Here is a 22,254-nt window from a genome sequence, read left to right as displayed (position 1 = left end):
AACTTCATTTACAGAAAACTCTGGAAAGGGGGAAAAAAAACAAAGTTAAAATGATAGCAAGTAAATCAGAGGTTGTCAAGGGTTAGGGCTGGATGGAGGAAGAGGATGATCTAGAAAGTGGTAAATTGTTCTATATAATGATTGTGGTAGTGGGGATAAAACTTTCTGAGCTTGTCAAAGTTCATCAAATTGCACACTTAAAATGGATGAACCACATTTATTTAAATTAAGACTTCAATGATTTAAAAACCCTCTTATTTCTATTTCAACTCTCTCCCTAGAAACCTTTGTTCACACAATTATTCATATCTACAGTTTCCTTTCCATTCTAAGTGCTACTATAATGCTGGCTATTCTTTTTCACTTAAATGTAATGAATGCCCTAGTTAGCCTCTCCTCTCTCATATTTATCCTCAATCTGTTAGGGGGAAAAGGATGTCCTAAAGCTAATTCCATCTACACTGCATAATATCAATTAATATTTCCAAAATACCATTTTATATCATTTCACTGCTCAAAATGCTTCAGCAGCATCCTTCATGTAAGATAAATCTAGGGCCTCCCCGGTGGCGCAGAGGTTGAGTGTGGGTTGCAAAGCTGCCCGCGGCCTCTGCGGCGCCGGTTCGATCCCCGGCTGCTCCCCGGCCACCCGAGGAGGGTCCCACATGGCGTGCAGACCTCTCCTGCCGCCCGCTGCTCCCCTCAGCAGTGTGCTTCGGTCCTTCTGCCTGCTCTGCTCCCTGCTCTGGCTCCGGTGAATTCTCTCACCCTCCTGCGCTTCTGACTGTACCCAGTGCTTGTATAAACAAACAAACAAATAAATAAAACATGCCTCTATTAAAAAAAAAAGAGATAAATCTAAAACCCTTCCTAAGCCTTTTCTTTTCTTACCATTTTCTAATCTGAACACATCAAGTCAGTCAATCTATCTATGCACTCCCTGCTCTGCATCCCTCCACACTCTGCCAGTGCACACGCGTGTGCACACACATGTGCGTGCACACACACACACACACACCTTTCCTCATGCTTTTCCCTTATTTGGCATAATGTCTTGTCCCTCTCTGAATCCTCCCACCATTCACAGTTCAACCCTATTTCCCTTGATATTTTCCACTTAAAATCACAATGATCTTTTTTCCCCTATTCTCCCAACATGTTTTTCGTTGAGTCATAACTAGCTGCCAGTAAGATTCATCAAGGGAAAACAAAAAAGCCCAAATAGATTGTGTTGCAATCGGCACAGATACAGAAGGACAGATAAATTACATACAATTAGGGAGATTCAGGATGACTTCAGTCTAGTCCAAGGTAACCACAGGAAACTAGGGCTACTGTTAATAGTTCTGGGTCCACAACCTACAACATGCGGTAAATGGCTAAATAAGTAAACATGACTCCTACTGGGCATCTTCTGAACTACTGTCTTTCCACATCCTTAGCAAGAGTACTGCAACCGAATGACAATCTCTGGACCTCTGCCGTTGCTGACGTTACATAGGCTTCACAATAAATATATCTCATAAAATATAAAACATTTCCCAAATTTAAAAAACCTTTGAATTCTGCTCTACCTAAAATGAAGAAACATCTTTAAATTCACTCCCCTAGTGCCCTAAATAGATCACTTATGACTCAAGAAAATGACTTACTGAGTCACTAGTACTTGTTTAACCTGATAATCAGTGTTTCGAGCCAATGCAGTCTGATTACACTGTAATACCAAGCTGGAAAACAAACAAACAAGACATTCTTAGTACAGGGTCCCCTACTGCCTCCAGGTAATAGGAAACCTAACTAATAACCAACTTTCATTGATCACTATGCCATGAACTGCTAAGACGCCAGTCTTATAACTGAGAAGAAAATGCAACCTGGTCAAAATCTCCTTATTTGTCCCATCCCATCACAACCTTATCTTTCTCTGCATCTGCTGATTTCCTTAATCTACCAACAGAAAATGACAGAGATTTAAGTCAGTGGAAAGACAGCCAAGAGCTGATTTCACAGCACACAAACAGTCTACACATTACTATAATCACTACTTATGGATTTAGTACCTTCCTCCCAAATACCCTGAAATTGCTGATACTCTACTGTTCCTAAGGGATTTAAAGAAGTTAAAGAGAATTTATTTAGCTCATTGAGGCCAAGAAATTAAAAGGGCATGTCATAGCAAGCAATTCCAACTGGTAATAGCAATAAAGAAACTATTGTTTGAGAGTTCTTCCTTGCCCTTTACATTTAAGACAACTCCCCAACCTTGGTTTGTTTTAAAAGGTTATTACTTTTTAAAATTTTTATTGTATACACAGCATCATACTGTTGCTGGTCCACACAACCTAAATACACTGGTATTTGTACTTTGTAAGGAGAATTTATTTTGTGCTGGTGTTAACAAGTTTGCCCAAACTGCCTTACCTAAAGCCCCACCAAGCAGATCCTTGGGACCAGACTTGACATAAGGCGAAAACAGGAAAACTGGCTGAGGAAATTCCCAAGGAAGTTCCACCCTCAGTAAGTGTGGATGGTCAGTTAAATCAATCCATATTATTGTAAGTATAAAAATTGTGAAAGAAAACAAAATAAATATGGAGAAAATGTGAGCAAAAAGAAGCAGAGGCAGTCAGCAGATAAAAGGCCTGCTGTGAAGAGCTGCACTCAGCCCTAAGCACTGACAACCGCCCCCCTGGAGTGACCCTCAGACTTCAGACAAAAAGGCATTTTCCTTATGATAAAATCTTAAATCTCCTAAACTCCTGCCTTTCTCATACACAAATCACCTACAAAGATTATAGAGCAAGGTATGTATCTTTCCCAGCCTGGAAATTAACATTTGCCCTTTCCTAAAAAAATGAAGCCCAGTAAACAAGTTTTTTGTTTCTGCTCATGCTTGCCTCAGTGCACCCTCCTTTCCTCAAAGAAGAAACACCATCCTATCGGCCACACCCTACATAAGTCAAGCACTATGTGGGGGAGGTAAAGAAGCCCCTGGCTGGCACCCCTTTCCATCCAGTCTCTTCCAGGTTAATGCTCTCTCTATACAGTGCTGCGTATTATTTCAGTTTACAAAATACATTTCCTTTCCACTTAAGTGAGTATTATTTACTATGAAAAAAAACAGTCATTAGAAATTATAGCTATTCGAGGATTTTTTTCTTGTTTGGATTACAAGAATTTCTTTCATTTATTTTTATTAAAGAGGTACCATTATTTTACATCTTTTTTAAGATTTTGACAAAACAGGGCCTCTCTGGTGGCGCAGCGGTTGAGCGCTGGATTGCGAAGCTGCCCGCAGCCTCTGCAGCGCTGGTTCGATCCCCAGCTACTCCCCGGCCACCAGAGGAGGGTCCCACATGGCGTGCAGACCTCTCCTGCCGCCCGCTGCTCCCCTCAGCAGTGTACCTCGGTCCTTCTGCCGGCTCTGCTCCCCGCTCTGGCTCTGGTGAATTCTCTTACCCTCCCACACTTCTGACTATACCCAGTGCTTGTATAAATAAATAAATAAATACTTAATAAATAAATAAACCTTAAAAAAAAAGATTTTGACAAAACAGATTTTTCTCCCCTTAGAAATTCTAGAATGTTGACATTCTTTAAAACATATCTGGGGCCTCCCCGGTGGTGCAGTGGTTGAGCGCTGGGTTACGAAGCTGCCCACAGCCTCTGCAGCGCCAGCTCGATCCCCAGCCGCTGGGCGAGGGTCCCACATGGCGCGCAGACCTCTCCTGCCGCCCACTGCTCCCCTCAGCAGTGTACTTCGGTACACCACTCTGGCTCTGGTGAATTCTTTCACCCTCCCGCACTTCTGACTGCACCTAGTGCTTGTATAAATAAATAAATAAATCTTAAAAAAAAAAAACCATATCTGGACAAAATCAGTTTTAAAAGCCATTAAAAAAATTCACTTTTCTACAAATCGGGGTAATGTCACAAGATAATCTGATACTTATTGGATATATATGTTTCATAATATCTTCTATGCTAGGGATATAACGGAAGAAAAAATGATGAATATGAAGTCTTCAGAAATTCCTGGTATGTAGAAAGCACTGTGAATCACATTAAAAATGGTTATGCACATGAGAAATATAAACCAAGTGTGTATAACGAGTAAGAAAGGGCACCAGAGAATTGGTAAATAGCTGCACAAGGACTTAGGGTGCTAGTCAAGAGGGCACAGACAGTTACAAAAGAGACCTGCCATCTGGTCCACTTCTAGATATCAACCCAAAGAACACAGAAAACACTATATATGCACTATGTTCATCACAGCACTATTTACAATAGACAGGTTATGGATACAAGCAGAATGCCCAAGGACAGAGGAGTGCATTAAGAAGATACGGTGAGTGCACATAATGGAATACTACTCACATATAAAAAGGAGGAAATCTTGCCATCTAAAATAACATAAGGGATTATGTTAAGCAAAATAAGTCAGAAGGAAAAAGTCAAATACCAGATAATATCATTCATCATGGAATTAAAAAAGGGACAGATAAAAAGAAACCAAAATAAGCCCTTGAAATCTGACTGCAGAACTGAGGCTACCACCAGAGAGGGAAGGAGAACAGGATTAACGAGTAGGGTCAGTGAACTATGAGGACCCACAGCCAGGCAACCCATTTTATATCGGGGTTGCCCCATAACAGTGGAAGACCTTTGGTGCTTTAGTGATGAGAGGGTCTTGAGAGGAAACATTAGTAGAAATGTGAACCTATAACCCTGAAAAGTAAAGTGTTGTATATCAACATTACCAAAACAAACATAAAACAAAACAAAAATCACCTTTTTATATATTCTTTGTTTAGTAAAAACACTGCTGACTCCATCTGATCAACTGTTCACCAGACTATTCAGCATTACTTTTACACCATCAAATTCCCTGTATCCTTCCTTTTAAGATAAATATGAAACTTTTAAAATAAATGAAAATCACACAGATTTAAGCATTAATGTGATTTCAAAGGGTAATAAATGCCTTGCATAATACAAGTCTTCCTTTCAGGGAGTCATTCCAATTCAATAGTTGAAACTGAGCCTGTTAGGTACCAGATACTGTGCTAAGCACTTTCATTTAGAGAACTGCCTTTATATCCATTTCCAGAATAAGCATGATCTTTCAAAAAGGTCGGGGTAACACAGTGAGAAAAAAAATGACTAAAAGGAATCTTCTAATCACCACAGGTCAACCTAAATCCCAGACAGTTCAGAGAATAAGTCTATACCCATAATGCCAGCTTAGAGTACATATGGCCTCAGAATAAGTTTACACAACCTAGAAACAAACCACCAAAAACTGAGTTGGAAACTAGGATGTTTAACCTAAACACGTTTATTAAGCCTTAAATGAGAGCCGAAGTAAGGCATGAAGGCCTCTTTATACTATATCCTATTCCATTCTACAGTAACCAACAAGATAAACTGAAGATTATATAACAGTGGAAATTAGCTATTTAATAAGATTTACATCCAACAACCCAGTTCAGGAAGTTCTAGGTAAAAACTAAGCACTGTCCTTTTCCCAAAAAACATTTAGCAACTGATGAATACACTCTGTCACCACCTGAAGAGTAACACAAAAGGAAATAGGACATTGGCAATAAAAATAGGACAGAATAGGGGAGAAAAACACAAACAAACCACTTAAGACAGGATGTTCCTTTTATAATTCTATGCTCCCTATAATTCCTGTTGTCACTGCTTTTCATCTATTAGATTAGGACACACCCTGTGTACCATGGTTAGCCTTTCTCCTCTCAAGTAGCATCCTGTCATACCACTCCTCTCCGGCACCAGCAACCTACTACAAGCAACACATACTAAGGACCACAAAAGCCCATATACTGCTCCTGGCCACAGCAGGGTTTTCAACAAGCCACAGAACTCATCATCAACATCGCCCACCAGCCCAGCCTCAGCTCCAGGCATCTTACTTTCTCCACCCCTGGAAATTCCCAAGTGAGTTTAACTTGCTTGGTTTTCTGAAACTCCCTCCAAACTCACTCGTCTCCACATGTCCCACCAACCACTCTGCTCACAAAAGAGAAAAGAGCAGAATGTAAGAGTAGAGGAATTGATGAGCGTCAGAAGAAAGAGTGAATCAAGTACATCAGGGTCTCAAAACAGAGTTTGAGAAGTGAATTTGGACTACAGATGTTAATCTGTTTGACCCAGTGTTTAATTAGCCAAGATTCAAAACATGTTACAAGGAAAATTAGACTTCTGTCTTTTGTGAAATGGAAAGATCTCAGCCAACTAAGTCCAAGTCTGAAGACTGGAGCCGTGTTAGAGAGGGCAGTCCCCTAGTTGGGACAATCCCCCCCATTTATTGTCCATCCGACCAGCTTCATTGACTGATCAGTAAGGACCTTGGCAACATCTGAATTTGTTACTCCTTAATTACAGGACATTAAAGTAATTATGGACAGTAAACTATAGGTCAATAAAGAACTTTGCTGTTTAAGAGTGATCTTTCATGAGAGCCTCGCATTGGGTATCTCCCAGGTCACTTTCAGCCTGATGATTTTCTTTTTTTCTTTTTTCAAAAGATTCATTTATTTATGCATACAAGAACTGGGGTGTAGGCCAGAGGTGTAAGGGGTGAGAGGATTCACCAGAGACAGAGTGGGAAGTAGAACAGGCAGATCTACTGAAACACACTGCTGAGGGGAGCAGTGGGAGAGACAGGAGAGGTCTGCTGCACCTTGTGGGTCAGCTCCCTGGCAGGGATCCAACTCGTATTGCAGTAGCTGCAGATTGCTTCATAATGCTTAGATATAACCCCTTGTGCCACTAGAGAGGCCCCAGCCTGATCATTTTCTTAAGAAATCCCAAATCAGGGCTTCCCTGGTGGCACAGGGGGTTGAGCGCCGCGCTGTGAAGCTGGTCACAGCCTCTGCAGCGTGGGTCCCGGCAGGCGAGGATCCCACATGGTGCGCAGACCTCTGTTGTCTCGCCCGCTGCTCCCATCGGCAGTGTATTTTGTCAGTCTGCCTGTTCTGTTCCCCACTCTGTCTCTGGTGAATCCTCTCACTCTCCCGCGCATCTGGCCTGAACCCCAGCTCTTGTATAAAAAGAAAATAAACCTTTAAAAAAAAAAAAGAAATCCCAAATCAGGGCCTCCCCTGGTGGCGCAGCGTTGAGCGCTGGGCTGCGAAGCTGCCCGCAGTCTCTGCAGGCTGGTTCGATCCCTGGCCACCGGCGAGGGTCCCACATGGCGCAGAGACCTCTCCTGCCACGCCTGCTGCTCCCCTCCACAGTGTATTTTGTCAGTCTGCCTGTTCTGTTCCCCGCTCTGGCTCTGGTGAATTCTCTCACCCTCCCATGCTTCTGACTGTACCCAGTGCTTGTATAAATAAAATAAATAAATCTTAAAAAAAAAAAAAAAATCCCAAATCATTTGTTGTGGTTTTTAAGACCATCATAGTTAAAAAGAATCTGTAAAAAAGGATCAAAGGAACAAAGGTAAAGGCTATGTGTATAAAATATCTGAAATAAGGGCCTCCCCGGTGGCGCAGCGGTTGAGCGCTGGGTTGCGAAGCTGCCCGCGGCCTCTGCGGCGCTGGTTCGATCCCCGGCTGCTCCCCGGCCACAGGAGGAGGGTCCCACATGGCGTGCAGACCTCTCCTGCCGCCCTCTGCTCCCCTCAGCAGTGTACTTCGGTCCTTCTGCCTGCTCTGCTCCCCGCTCTGGCTCTGGTGAATTCTCTCACCCTCCCGCGCTTCTGACTGTACCCAGTGCTTGTATAAACAAAAACAAACAAATAAATAAAATAAAAAAAAACATGCCTCTATTAAAAAAAATCAAAAAAAAAAATAAAATAAAAAAAAAAATATATATCTGAAATAAAAGATCAAAATCAATGAAGTAGGGCCCCCCTGGTGGCGCAGGGGTTAAAGACAGTGTTATCAAACTACTACCAGCCACTACAGCACGAATTCAATCCCTGGGCACCAGGGAGATGACCCACAGGGCGCAGCAGACCTCTCCTGTCTTGCCTGCTGCTCCCCTCAGCAGTGTATTTCAGTACATCTGTCTGTTGTATTCCCTGCTCTCTCTGTTGAATCCTCCCTCTCACCTCACACACCTCTGGCTTACACCCCAGTTCTTGTATGCATAAATAAATAAATCTTTAAAAAAAAAACAACAACAACAAAAAATCAATGAAGTAGTCAATTAAAACCTCACAGATGTTTATGTTAAAAATGTTTATAATATGGGCCTCCCCGGCCACCAGAGGAGGGTCCCGCATGGCACGCAGACCTCTCCTGCCGCCCGCTGCTCCCCTCGGCAGTGTACTTCGGTCCTTCTGCCTGCTCTGCTCCCTGCTCCCTGCTCTGGCTCTGGTGAATTCTCTCACCCTCCCGTGCTTCTGACTGTACCCAGTGCATGTATAAACAAAACAAACAAACAAACAAATAAATAAATAAACATGCCTCTATTAAAAAAAAAAATGTTTATAATATAAGACTAGTTCTCCATAAGAGCAATATGCTTTAGTGACTAAATAGTAGTTCACATTTATATAACACATTAAATGATAATAATAGGGCCTCCCCGGTGGCGCAGTGGTAACCAGCGCTGGGTTGCGAAGCTACCTGCAGCCTCTGCAGCACCGGTTCCATCCCCGGCCACCAGGTGAGGGTCCCACATAGTGTGCAGACCTCTCCTGCCACCCGCTGCTCCTCTCAGCAGTGTACCTCGGTCCTTCTGCCTGCTCTGCTCCCCGCTCTGGCTCTGGTGAATTCTCTCACCCTCCTGCGCTTCTGACTGTACCCAGTGCTTGTATAAATAAATAATCTTTTAAAAAAAAAATCTATTCTTTCACAGACATTGATGTCTCAAGATATTGACAAAACACCTAGCGCTCTAAAGTTCATTAGGCAGATCTTAATTTCCCCTCATAGATAATGCAAGAGTATTCACTAAGATAATTAATATATAGTCACCCAGATAGTTAATATGGCCAAGTTAGGACCAGAACCTAGTTGTGTTTACTTATAATCCTGTGCTCCTTCCACTACAATACACTGCCACCGCTGCCTCAATCCACGGCTACAAAGCTATCCCAGGAATTACAGAGAAATTCGGAGCCACAGGAGACTGGAAGAATTCATTCAACATTGCTGCACCAAAGTGTCCAAAATCCCTTCAAATTTCAAGCACAGACATAGTCCTTCTACTCTTAAGTCCCCACACTTGAGTCGCTCATCGCTGTTGGCACTGCTTGGCATGGCATTTGTGTGCCTCATATGGTTTGTCATCCCATCTATTTTGAAAGTTTCTCCAGGAAAGGGCAACTGTCATGCCCTTTGAAGGCCAATGAAAACGCTCAAATACTTTATACACAGAGCTTAGAAATTACTGTATTTCTGGGCCTCCCCTGGTGGCTCAGCGGTTGAGCGCTGGTCTGCAAAGCTGCCCATAGACTGCAGTGCCAGTTCAATCCCCGGCCGCCGGCGAGGGTCCCACATGGAGCGACAGACTTCTCCTGCCGCGCCCGTCGGTCTGCCTGTTCTGTTCCCTGCTCTGGCTCTGGTGAATTCTCTTACCCTCACGCGCTTCTGACTGTACCCGGTGCTTTTATGAATAAATGAATAAAATCTTTAAAAAATAAAAAAATAAAATAAAATCCCAGCATAACAGCTTTAAAAAAAAAAAAAGAAAGAGGGGCCTCCCCGGTGGCGCAGCGGTTGAGCGCTGGGTTGCGAAGCTGCCTGCGGCCTCTGCAGCGCCGGTTCGATCCCCGGCTGCTCCCTGGCCACCAGAGGAGGGTCCCACATGGCGTGCAGACCTCTCCTGCCGCCCGCTGCTCCCCTCAGCAGTGTATTTCATCAGTCTGCCTGCTCTGCTCCCCACTCTGGCTCTGGTGAATTCTCTCACCCTCCCGCGCTTCTGACTGTACCCAGTGCATGTATAAACAAAAACAAACAAACAAATAAATAAATGAATAAAATACGTGCCTCTTTAAAAAAAAAAAAGAAAGAAATTACTGTATTTCTGTCCAAGGAAAAAGGGATGGAAAACCTTAGTTGATTTTCAGAAATTGTGACAAGGACATCTAAATTATAACATCATAGAAATAAAAGTTAAAGGAAAGGTAGCTAGGGATACAAATTTTATGTTCTTAAGTGTTAAAGAACTAAGTCCTTCTTTTGACATCTGAAAAGAAAAATAGAAAAAGTAAAACTAACATTTTGCAAGCTTTTACATACATTATTTAAAACATTTTCCTTTGTTTAAAATACACAGGGCCTCTCTGGTGGCTTAGGGGTCAAGTCTCAGCGCTATCACCACCACAGCCTGGGTTTGATCCCCTGCCAGGGAGCTAAACTACATATGGCACAGCAGACCTCTCTGATCTTGCCTGATGCTCCCCTTAGGGGTGTATTTCAGTAAATCTACCTTTTCTGCTCCCCACTGACTCTGGTGAATCCTCTCACCCCCTGCACCTTTGGTCTACACCCCAGTTCGTCTACACAAAAATTAAAAATAAATAAATCTTTTTAAAAATTAAAATAAACTATAAATATATAGTGTACCATATGTACATTTACTAAATATATATTTAGTATGTATATTTATATTTTAAGTATAAGAACATCTTTAAATATAAAATTTAAACAACATATGGAAATCATAATTTTCTACCCTGACCACCAATAATGAACAATCTTTGTTGTTTAAGAGTAATCTTCTTTCTTTCTTTATATATTTTTTAAATTTTATTTTTATATTCCCCATTCAACTGCAACCCCCTTATTTTGACCCCAATCCCTCCTTTTCCCGCCCCCCCACATGGTGTGTCTCTGGTTTATAGTTGTTTGTTGATTTTGATTTTTTCTTTCCTATAGCTATTCTTTTTCCAAGAATAATCTTCTGTGACAGCCTAAATCCTAAACCTGGATGAGGTACCTTCTTCCAGTTTACTTTTAGCTTGATGAAAAAGGTCCTAAATAATTTGTTATAATAAATATTTAATACTAAATACTCATGGCATGCTTTGTTTATGCACATCAAGTCTTTGTAATATTTTAAATCTCTACTAAGAATGGAAATAAGGGAGTAGGCAAAACAAAAATCTAGTGAAGAAATAGAGCCCACTGGGCCTCCCTGATGGTGCAAGGGGTTAAGAGGCAACCTATGAAGCAATCCACAGCCACTGCAGCACGAGTTCAATCCCTGGCCAAGGAGTAACCCACATGGCGCAGCAGACCTCTCCTGTTTCGCCCGTTGCTCCCCTCAGCAGCGTATTTCAGTCCATCTGCCTGTTCTGTTCCCTACTCTGTCTCTGGTGAATCCTCTCACCCCCTGCGCCTCTGGCCTGTAACCCAGTTCTTGTATGCATAAATAAATCTTTAAAAAAAAAAAATAGCCCATCAATTTGGATGATAACAAGAGCAATATTTTATCCCTATACAATGACAGTGCCTAGATATAGCCAACTTGTTTAGCACACCAATCAACTTCTTCAGAACATTGGTTTTTCAATTCTAAGTACCAGTCAAGGGCTTGCCAGTAAGATTTAATGCTAACTCTGTAGTACATCATATACTGAGTTACATTACTTATAGGGTGCCAGGCATTTTGCCATTACAGAGGGCAATTCTAATCCTGGGTTTCGTAGCCTACAGAAAAACAGGCACTCCAACATAGCACTGGGTGGAGATGAAACTGGTCATTTGGTAACATATACCAAGACTATAAATGCACAGATCTTTTGATCTAAAAATTCAACTTCCCAACTCTGGCCTACAGATAAACTTAAGAATGAGCAAAGCACCATGCTACTAAGTAATTTACTACCATTTACAAGAGCAAACTCTTTGGAAACAATCTAAATCACTTGGGGACTAGTTCAATTAATTGTGGTACTTCCATACAATGGAGTACATGTAATGTAGCCTTTTAAAAACAAGAGAGTAGCAAGACTGATCTTTTTGTCCTTTTTAAAAGGAAGAAAATTGGGCCTCCCTGGTGGTACAAGGGGTTAAGTACGCACTATGAAGCAATCCGCAGCCTATGCAGCACAAGTTCAATCCCAGGCCAGCCAGGGAGCTACCCACATGGCACAGCAGATCTCTCCTGTTTCGCCCGCTGCTCCCCTCAGTAGTGTATTTCAGTCCGTCTGCCTGTACTGTTCCCCACTCTTGTCTCTGGTGAATCCTCTCACCTCCCCGTGTCTCCGCATCTCTGGCCTATATCCCAGTTCTTGTATGCATAAATAAATAAATCTTTTAAAAAAAAAAAAAGAGGGAAAAAAATCTCTAAGATAAAGTAGGTAAAAAAAGTCAAGAGCAGAAATGTGTATAGTATTTTGCAGTATGTTTAAAAATGGGGTGTGGGGTAGGCAAAAAGAAATACATATATATCCAAATATATATTACAATCTGAGAACACTGTAACAACTTTTACTATTCTATAAAAACACCACCAATCCATACCTAAATGTGTTATTTACAGTCATAGAATACAGAGCCATAAAAGGCTGCAAAAAAACCTATGGCCCAAAGAGGCTAAACGACCTTACCAAAGGGTGTAGCAAAATATGGCTAGAACCCCACCCCAACACATTCCAACCATTCTCATTAGTTCACCTATCCCCGTTTTCTTCATTTCCACAAGGAGCTAGCAAACGTCAAGCAAGATCCTAGCTGCATTTTATTTTTTATTTTTTTTAAGTCTTTTTTTTTTTTTTAATAGAGGCATGCTTTATTTATTTATTTGTTTGTTTGTTTACACATGCACTGGGTACAGTCAGAAGGCGGGAGGGTGAGAGAATTCACCAGAGCCAGAGTGGGGAGCAGAGCAGGCAGAAGGACCGAAGTACACTGCTGAGGGGAGCAGCGGGCTGCAGGAGAGGTCTGCGCACCATGTGGGACCCTCCTCTGGTGGCCGGGGAGCAGCCAGGGATCGAACCAGCGCCCCAGAGGCTGCGGGCAGCTTCGCAACCCAGCACTCAACCGCTGTGCCACCGGGGAGGCCCCTAGCTGCATTTTAAAGATAACATGTATGATAGGGATAGGTGAGCTGACCCTCAATCTCTGTAATATGCTTTCCAGTGCTCACAGGGAAGCCAGAAGTGGTAAGGTCTTGCTTCCCACAAGTTTATGCTTTAACAAAATGCCAAGAAGTGGTTAAAAACATAGGATAAACATGGGATGGGGAATGGGTCTTTGACAAAGCTAATTATACTAGAAAATTTGAGGAACGTGGTAAAGAACTTCATAATCAGGTAATTAAAATTTCTATGAAAACAAACACAGATCTATTGTGACAAAGAATATAAAATGTACATGAATCTTTAACATAAACAGAACGCTTAAAGAAATTCTGTGCTGCCTCTGATTGATTCTGATCCCAGGTGCGTGGAAGCACACACACTCATTCTCAAACTCTTAAGAGGCAGAAAGTTTAAGAAGTACTGCACCACGGGAGCTAAAGCAGCATTCTCAATGTCACTAGAAAGGGCAAAGGATGAACCAGAGAGACCTAGATATGCAGGCGTGTTCTTGCCACTGTTTGACATTAGATAAGGTACTGAACCTTGAACTCAGACCTTCAGTTTCTTCATCTGTAAAAGGTGGTCAAAATAACTCACCTTATAGTTTGTTATAAGGATCAGCGGTAACTGCCTGGACTCTGGGAATACAAACCAGTCAGACTCTACGACTGTCTAACCATCGATTTAGACTCAATTTGTGAGAACAGGAGACGGGGAACAATGGATTTAACAGGCCCTCACAACCAGTCACAGAAAGAACAGGCCAATATGATAAAATTACCTAAATGAAGAGTTTATTATACTCACATATTTCATTTCAAACTTCTTAGCCAGCATTTCCACTTCTTGCCTCTCCTGATGCTCATCATTAAATGGGTCTTCTGTGTGAATGGGCTTCTTCTGATTTAAAGTAAATGGGAAAAGATATGAAAGCGTTAGCATTATTTCAACCAGAGTTAAATACACCCTTAAATTTAATAATTAGTCAATTTTTCCAAATATTAACACATAAAAGTCTTAAAGGTAACTAAAAAGAAATGTTGTATTAAGAAATATTTGCAGTTTTAATGGTCTCTTTCGTAGTCTACAATTTTTTGGTGGTTAAGAATTTAATAATCCAAAAGATTTCCACTGCAAAATGATCATACCATCATTCCAATCAAAATAACAAAGTCAAAAAAAAAAAAAAAACAAAACAAGAAAATTAGGTGAAAATGAAAATCCCACTTATAACTCTATTTTAAGATCTTCCCTAATAAAGGCAAACTGCTGTGGTCAGGAAATGCTTCTAAACAGATCTCCTTCTTATTTACTGGAGTCATCACTTGAGTGATATCCTGAGTTATCACTTGAGTAGCTACCTCTGCTGAAGCCTACCATCAAAAACCTCTGTATCATCTACATCAAGGCATTGGATAGTCATTCAAGGAACACATAATACTTTTAAGAAAGCCAGAAAAGTGCAAATAGAAAAAGCTGCAAATTGATGACCATGGCCACCTCCTCAGAGCAGGGGAGAGTGGATGCTTATAATATAGGGTTTAAAAACAGAGCACCAAGCCCACACCTGTTTACCTAAAGAAAAAAACAAATCACATCCTTTTCTAAAGTTTACTACTTTCAAAGACAAACTTCACATATATGTGAATTTTTGATAAACAACAAAAAAACCAAAGCAAGGAGCTACATATGGGTAAAAACGCTATTTATATCCAATTATGAAAACTGATTAGAAAGCTAATTTAAAAAAACAAGGAGGGGCCTCCTTGGTGGCACAAGGGGTTAAGCACAGCACTATGAAGAGATCTACAGTCACTGCAGCATCCCCCCCGCCAGCCAGGGAGCAGAAGACCTCTCCTGACTGCCTGCTGCTTCCCTCAGCAGTGTATTTCAGTAGATCTGCCTGTTCTGTTCCCTACTGTCTCTGGTGAATCCTCTCACCCTGCCCCCTGCCCCCCCACCCCCGCACCTCTGACCTGTACACCAGTTCTTGTATGCATAAATAAATCTTTAAAAAATATATAAATAAACATAAAAAAACAAGGAAGGCTGGGTATTTTCAATTGCAGCATCTTCAGGTAGTTAAATATGAAAGTATATTACAACTGAAATACTATAGATTTTGTTGCTCCTTAAGGGCAAGAAAAAAAATGCAGAAGGGATGAAGATTCGCACACTTTGGAACTGAGAAATTACATCTTGCATATAAAGGCCAAGATGTGATCAGCGTAAAAAATATGACAGAAAAACATGGACAGATTCATCACACTCAGCGTGTTAGAATTCAGAGATAATTCACCAACACCATCTTCAATACATCGTTCCTATTTCTCATCCAATGTATGCAATATGACAATATTAATAAAGGAATTAATTTTAGAATCAACTTTAAAATTACCTAGTGTAATAAGAAAGACAACTATAGAATTCTTTATCCCAACAGAAGTTACCATCTTGAGACTAAAGTTAAAGAGAGTGAACAACCACCATCCTTCCCATTATAAACTGTTCCTTCATGTCACTGTGAAGTCCAAACACTGGGTCTTACTTCAGGCCTGGCCCATTTAATATGTGCAAATATAAATACATGGACATATATTTTTAATAGGAATCCCCTTACAAGGCATTCTAAAATACTTCATGTGGGGGGCCTCCCCAGTGGCGCAGTGGTTGAGCGCTGGGTTGCGAAGGTGCCCGCTGCTTATGCTGGCGCCGGTTCGATTCCCGGCTGCTCCCCGGCCACCGGAGGAGGGTCCCACATGGCGCGCAGACCTCTCCTACCGCCCGCTGCTCCCCTCAGCAGTGTATTTCGGTCCTTCTGTCTGCTCTGCTCCCTGCTCTGGCTCTGGTGAATTCTCTCACCCTCCCATGCTTCTGACTGTACCCAGTGTATGTATAAACAAAACAAACAAACAAACAAACAAATAAATAAAACATGCCTCTATTAAAAAAAAAAATTAAAAAAAAAAATAAAATACTTCATGTGGACTTTCTATAGGCATCAAAAGTAAACTGTTGAGTCTATAAAAACAAACTTTTCTTTTAGTTAAAAAAGAGCCTGGGGCCTCGCTGGTGGTGCAGGTAGTTAAGCACACTGCTGTGAAGCTGTCCACAGCCTCTGCAGTACCAGTTCGAACCCCACTGGCCGCAGAGATACCCACATGGCGTGGCAGACCTCTCCTGTCTCGCCCACTGCCCTCCTCAGCAGTATATTTCAGTCAGTCTGCCTGTTCTGCTCCCCACTCTGTCTCTGGTGAATCCTCTCACCCTCCTGCACATCTGGCCTGTACCCCGTTTCTTGCATAAATAATTAAATCTTAAAAAAAAAAGAGCCCTGACCCTAATCAAGGCTCTAAGTAAGGTTTTTAAAAATCTCTTTCAGGTGAAAAATAGATGCAAAATTAGCAAATATCAAAATTACCAACTACTCACATACAATACTGATACATTTGTCCAGTGAGGTGAACTCATTAACAGATTTTCAAGAGATTTTTTTCTTTATCTTATCCAATATATGCAACATGAAAAGCAATGAAACACCACAGGATTCTTTAACAGTATAATTACATAATCACCATAAGTTATTTTTCTTTTTATGATAAATGTTCAATTAAGCACATTTACAATTGAATTTTCTGGTTAACTGATTTTCTGGTTTACAAGGAATTAAAAAAGAATTTGTGGTCAATTATTGCCAAAGTTTATTTCTAAATTGTAGCCTATAGTCAGAAATGGTGAACAAATTATCTTCCAAGATAGAGATGACTGCAGTGTCTCAGCCTTGACCCTGAACCACCTTAACCCTGAATCACCTTAACCCTGGCTCAATACTCAACAGTCATAGGAAAGGTTTGTCCTTCTGATTAGCCAAAAATTGTATGAATTGCCATGTTACTAAGTAACTTATTGCGGCACTATTTCCAAAAGCAAACCACTTGGAAATGCCCAAATCAACTGGGACTGGTTAAATAAGCTGTGATTCGTCCATAGAAAGGATTATCATGCAGCCTTTAAAAAGGAGGCAGAGCAACTTCTCTTGTGTCCTAATAGGAAAAAAACCTCCAAGATAAAGTGAAAAAAAAAAAAAAACAAGAGCAGAAATGTGTACACCTGTTTTGTAATATGAAGCTATGTGTACCCTGAAAACATGGAAAGAGATTACATTTTTCATACTTTGCTAACACACCCTCACTTAACTGTACTTTTCCTCATTAGTTAGAGCATAGAAACACTCTGACTATATTCAGTTAATTGGGGGTTTTACTGTTCACTAAATATTTATGGAGGAGGATAATTTAAATGCACCAATAAAGATGGTATTCAAATGTGGCTGATTTTTTTTTTTTACACCAACAACTATCAATTTGAGAATCTGGAGTTAAAATCTTATTTGGTGATAAGTGGCTACTTCAAGATTTTAAAACCTTTTATTCTTTCAATTTTATGAGACCTCTTTTCTTCCTTTTCTACTCTTACCCTGCACTACATGATATATTGTTCAATTACACTAATTCAAAATTAAAATGAAATCTTGAAAATATTACAACATCAATAAAAGTGACTAGACTTCCCTTGAGAGGAAGAGACACTAGACCAATTCTAATGGTCATATTTTGCTTTTTGATAGTCTCTTTTCCTAGGATTTCCTCTCGTGGAACTACACCAACTTTATTTAGAAAGATGTTTTAGTCTTTCTTATGTATTAAATGTTGGAAATTTCATTGGAAATAACCATGGGAAAATCTGACACATTTTTGTTACAAATGTGCACTGTATAAACAGTTTAATTTTTCATACAATGAACTATGATAAATGATATATAGCTGAATATACAATAAGAAAACTGAATCAACAAACCCCTAAATTGATAGTATAAACAGAAAAACTAAATTCATCTTTTCTTATTTCATAAAACCGGTATTTCTAATATTACCAATTAAAAAAAGTGGAGATCAAAATTTTTATTAAAAGATACACTTCTATATTAATTTATCATGGCATGAATGTTACATCATGAAGAATATCATAGTAGAACTCTTGTTATTTCTAAGACTCTAATTTTAGGTGATTTTGGCAGAATCCTCTTAAACTATACTAAGTGACTTTAAGAAAGTATGTTTTACTAAGAAATACTGATAAAATTACCTATAACCATTCCACATTAGCCTCATTTGTAAACTGAGGAAAATGGGTCCTGCCTATCTCTTGGAGATCTGCTGGTCTAAAGTCTAGGTCACACAATAGCTGAACTGTTTCCAGCACATAGTAAGAACTCAATAAATGTTAGTAAGTTATGATGAATTTATACCCAAATACTGTGGTTTTCTCCTGCAATTTATGAAGTCGACTAGAGAGTAAAATTACAGACCTACTCAAATCAGATCAAATATTATTTATTTGAAAATTTCTTTAATCCAGTATTTTCAAAATTCTTTGGGGAAAAAAAAATGGCATCATAGTTACATGTCACAGGGGCACTAAAATGAGTCTAAAGGGCAAAATGTTACCAGGAAGTGACCAAAATGATCTCTACCCTTAATAGCCCATTTTGGTTGTACCCATTCAGTCACAATTTGACCACGAAACAATTATCTGTAAATAGTGATCAAAAGATTAGTTGGCCAAAAAAAAAAATAATAAATAAAAGCCAGGTACATTATTTAATAAAATTTTTAACGGAGTCATTCACTTCACAACTCTACAAAGACACCTGAGGACGGAAACAAGTGCCTTCTGGAGCCCTTCAGACCTATCCAAGTGCAAAACCTAACAGAGATCCCAGTCTCCAAACGGAAGAAACTGTTCTCTTTTTGCAGTTACCCCATCGTTTTCCGTTTTTAGTTTTAAAGATCACCAACCCACAAGAATAAAACATATAATTAACAAATCCCTTTCCCATCTCCACTGCTGATCGGTCGGTCCACCCAGAGCATACCTGCTTATTCTCAGCAAAGTTTTTAAAAATCCAAAGCTATTTTTCCATCATTCTCCAAGAATCACCACGGCCAACTGCAACACCCTCGGGCCGGGCCCCCGCCGCTACCGATACACACTCGAAGGAGAGCAGGAGAGGCGCCCAGTAACACCGGCTGCTCGCTCCCCACCAGCACCGTGTCCGCAAACTCCCCAGAGCACAAAGCTGCGGCGGCGGCCCGGCACCCGCACGCGCGGGGAAAAGCAACGAGATAACTGACCACCCGCGTCTCCCCCATTCCCGAGGTGGGAACCCTCCCGGGGGGCGCGGGGGGCCTGGCTTACTTTGACCCCCTCCCCGCAGCGGCCGGCCCCGCCCTCCCCGCCGCGGCGCAGCTCCGCAGCCGCAGCGCCGAGGCCGCGGCCGATCCCGAGGGGGTGCCACGGTCTCTCCGCTTCAGATCGGGGGGCGTGTCCCCCACGGTTTTCCCTTCCTTTCTTACCGAAACGACAGCTAGCGCCCCTCCAGGAAAACCCAACCACGCAACTTGCGGCGCCCCAAGATTTTGTTGGGGCGGGGTGGGGGGGACAAAAAGAACAGGAGGAAAATCGGAGGCTGCGAAGGGCGCAGGAGGAACCGGCCCGCGGCGGCGTCCGGGGCGGGCGCGCGGGGCCGGGGAGCCGGGGGGCGCCGCGGCCGGGCCGGGCGGGGAGAGGCCGCCCGCCGCGCCCCCCCGCGCGGCCCCGGCCCCGGCCCGCCCCCCCGCGGGGCGCCGGGGGGCGCCGGGGTCCGGCGGGGGGCGGGGGGCTCTGTACCCGTTGTTCTCCGCACAGCAGCAGCTCCGGGTAGCTGAACTCCACGCAGCTCTCGTCCGTGGGGTCCTTGAGCACCAGCTCCAGGCGCACCGTCTCCCGCGGCGGCCTCGGCGGCGGCGCGGCCCGGGCGGCCGGCTCCCGCGGCGGGGGCGGCGGCGCGAGCAGCGGCGCGAGCGGCGGCGGCGGGGGCTCGGGCCGCGGGGGCTCGCGCTGCAGCGCCATGGGCGGCTCGGCGCGGCCGGCCTCGCGCGGGGGGGGCGGCTTCTCGCGCGCGGGGGGCTGCGCGTCCGCCCGGGGGGTCGCCTCCCGCGGGGCCGGCGGCTCCGCCCGCGCCGGCTCGCGGGGCGGCGGCGGCTCGAGCCGGGGGGGCTCGCGCGGGGGCTCGGGCTCGCGCTCGGGCCCCGGGAGCTCGGCCTCGCGCCGCCTCACCGGTGACAGGCTGATGAGCGCCACTCGGCGCGGCTCCGCCATGCCCCCCGCTCCGGCCCTCTGCCTCCGCGCGCGCCGGCGCTCGCCCCGACGCCGGGTGGGGCGCCCGCCCGCCCTCGCTCGCTCGCTCCGCCGCTCTTCGTCCCGCCGCCGCCCTCAGCCGTCGCCGCCGCCGCCACCGTGAGTGCGGACTGTGCCCCCGGCCCCGCCACTATGTTCTGACGGGCGCCGCCGCCATCGCCAGGGTCGCCGCCGCCGCCATGTTGGATCCCCCACATAAATAGAAGCAGGCCGCGGAGCGGGCGCATGCGCAGACCCGACACGCTCGCGTCCACCGTCGTGGCTGCGGCTCGGTTTTCCTCCTCGCCTCCCCGCGGCCGGGAGTCCGGACAGGTCGGCGGAAGTGACGTGCGGCAGGAGCGGTTTCCCTAGAAACGGGGACGCCATCTGCGCCGTCCCGAGGAGGGAGGGGGTTGGGGTTTCCCGAGCGGCTTCCTATTCGCACCCGGAAACCCGAGGCGCGCGCGGGGCTCGCCAAGGGCGACGCCGGGACGCGCCCGGGCGGGGGCTGGTGATGGCGCCCGCCGGCCCGGCCGCGCTTCCCGCCCCGCCCTGGAGCCTGGGGGGGCGGGGGGCGGAGCGGGCAGTCGGGGGGCGCGAGCCGACCCGGGGCCGACGCGGACAGGAAATGGCTCCTCCTGCCGGACTCGCCGGGCGGCGTCCCCCGCCGCGGGCCTCGCCCGCCCCCCCCCCGAGGCCCCCAGCTCGCCCGGGCGGCCGCGGCGGCCACGGTGTGCGGCAACCGGTGCCGCGTTGCCCCGGGACATGGAGCAGCGAGTGCGCAGGCCTGGGCCGGGTCCCGCAGCCTCGGCTGTCGAAATGAACAGAAAATTCTCCAGAGGGCTGGTGGCTTGTTGGGGAGCGTGCCCCGAGAGGCCAAGGCTGAATAAGCCCTCGGCGGCGGGGGAGCCTCAACGGGCGCGCCTCGTGGGCACACCTGTGAGCACACCTGTGGGCACACCTGTGGGCACACCTGTGAGCACACCTGGGGCACACCTGTGGGCACACTCCAGAATTCACGTTGAGAGAGAGGGAACCGGCTGTCTCCATTCATTCAGTAGAAAGTGATTTTGAGGACTCGCGCTCCCTGTTAGGAAGGGAAGCCGTGCTTTCTGAATTACATTAACCGGATTATCACCTATTGGTGACGCTAAATCGGTGTGACGTCACAGACGAATTTTGAGGGTTTCCATTTTTTGGTTTTCTATTACTTATTCGTATGAGGATGGTGATGGAATTGATTATTCCATAGGCTCCTTTGCTCCCTTTACACCCTTTCTGGAAGCCACAGCTCTTGTCTGATTTCAGGAATTGGTTTTTGTATTTCATTTTTTTTTAAGATTTATTTATTTATGCATACAAGAACTGGGGTACAGGCCAGAGGTGCTGGGGGGTGAGAGGATTCACCAGAGACAGAGTGGGGAACAGAATAGGTGGATCCGCTGAAATACAATGTTGAGGGGAGCAGCGGGCCAGTCAGGAGAGGTCTGCTGCGCCATGTGGGTAGCTCCCTGGCCGGGGATCGAACTCGTGCTGCAGTGGCTGCTGATGGCTTCATAAGTTGCATCTTAACCCTTTGCACCACCAGGGAGCCCCATTTTCTTACTGTTTATAAGTGGTATGGTGTTTTTAAGATTGGTTTCCATAGGTACATAGCTAGTATAGAGAAATATAACAGTTTGCATGTATTTATCTTGCATGTGGCAAACTTGTCAAATTCCCCTATTAGTTCCAGGGTATTTCTTGGTAGATTCCTTGGGATTTTCAACATAGGTGATCATCTTGAAAATAGGAAGTTTTATTTTTTCTTTTCCACTCTATGCATTTTATAGCACTCTATTTTGATGTGTTTATAGTATATCTCTGGATAGTTTTGTGTGTGGCTGCTCTGGTCCTAATAAAATAAATGTTACTTTTCAAAGTCTACTAGTATCAACACTTTGCCACTTTAGATAGACTGTAGAAAACTTACTACCTTTTAGAGCTCTTTATTCTTTCCTTTGTGATACACTTGTCTTAAATATTAC

The 22,254-nt window shown here is 44.1% G+C and overlaps 1 protein-coding gene across 1 annotated transcript in view; it reads right to left on the bottom strand.

Moving 5' to 3' along the window:
• UBN2 (ubinuclein 2) overlaps window positions 1-20,584 on the bottom strand; it is a gene marked incomplete at its 3' end in the record, with an annotated part of 65,693 nt that extends 45,109 nt beyond the window's left edge. Inside the window, exons 1-2 of the mRNA XM_084229203.1 lie at window positions 19,739-20,584; window positions 13,817-13,909 (exon numbers count right to left, since the gene is read on the bottom strand). Of these exons, the coding sequence (XP_084085329.1) occupies window positions 13,817-13,909; window positions 19,739-20,209 (564 nt within the window). The 5' untranslated portion in view covers window positions 20,210-20,584. The remainder of the gene's footprint in view (window positions 1-13,816; window positions 13,910-19,738) is intronic.
• Window positions 20,585-22,254: the final 1,670 nt, after the last annotated feature.

Source organism: Talpa europaea (genome assembly GCF_964194135.1).
Source record: "Talpa europaea genome assembly, chromosome: 3".
NCBI lineage: Eukaryota > Metazoa > Chordata > Mammalia > Eulipotyphla > Talpidae > Talpa > Talpa europaea.
This window is presented reverse-complemented; position numbering and strand designations above follow the sequence as displayed.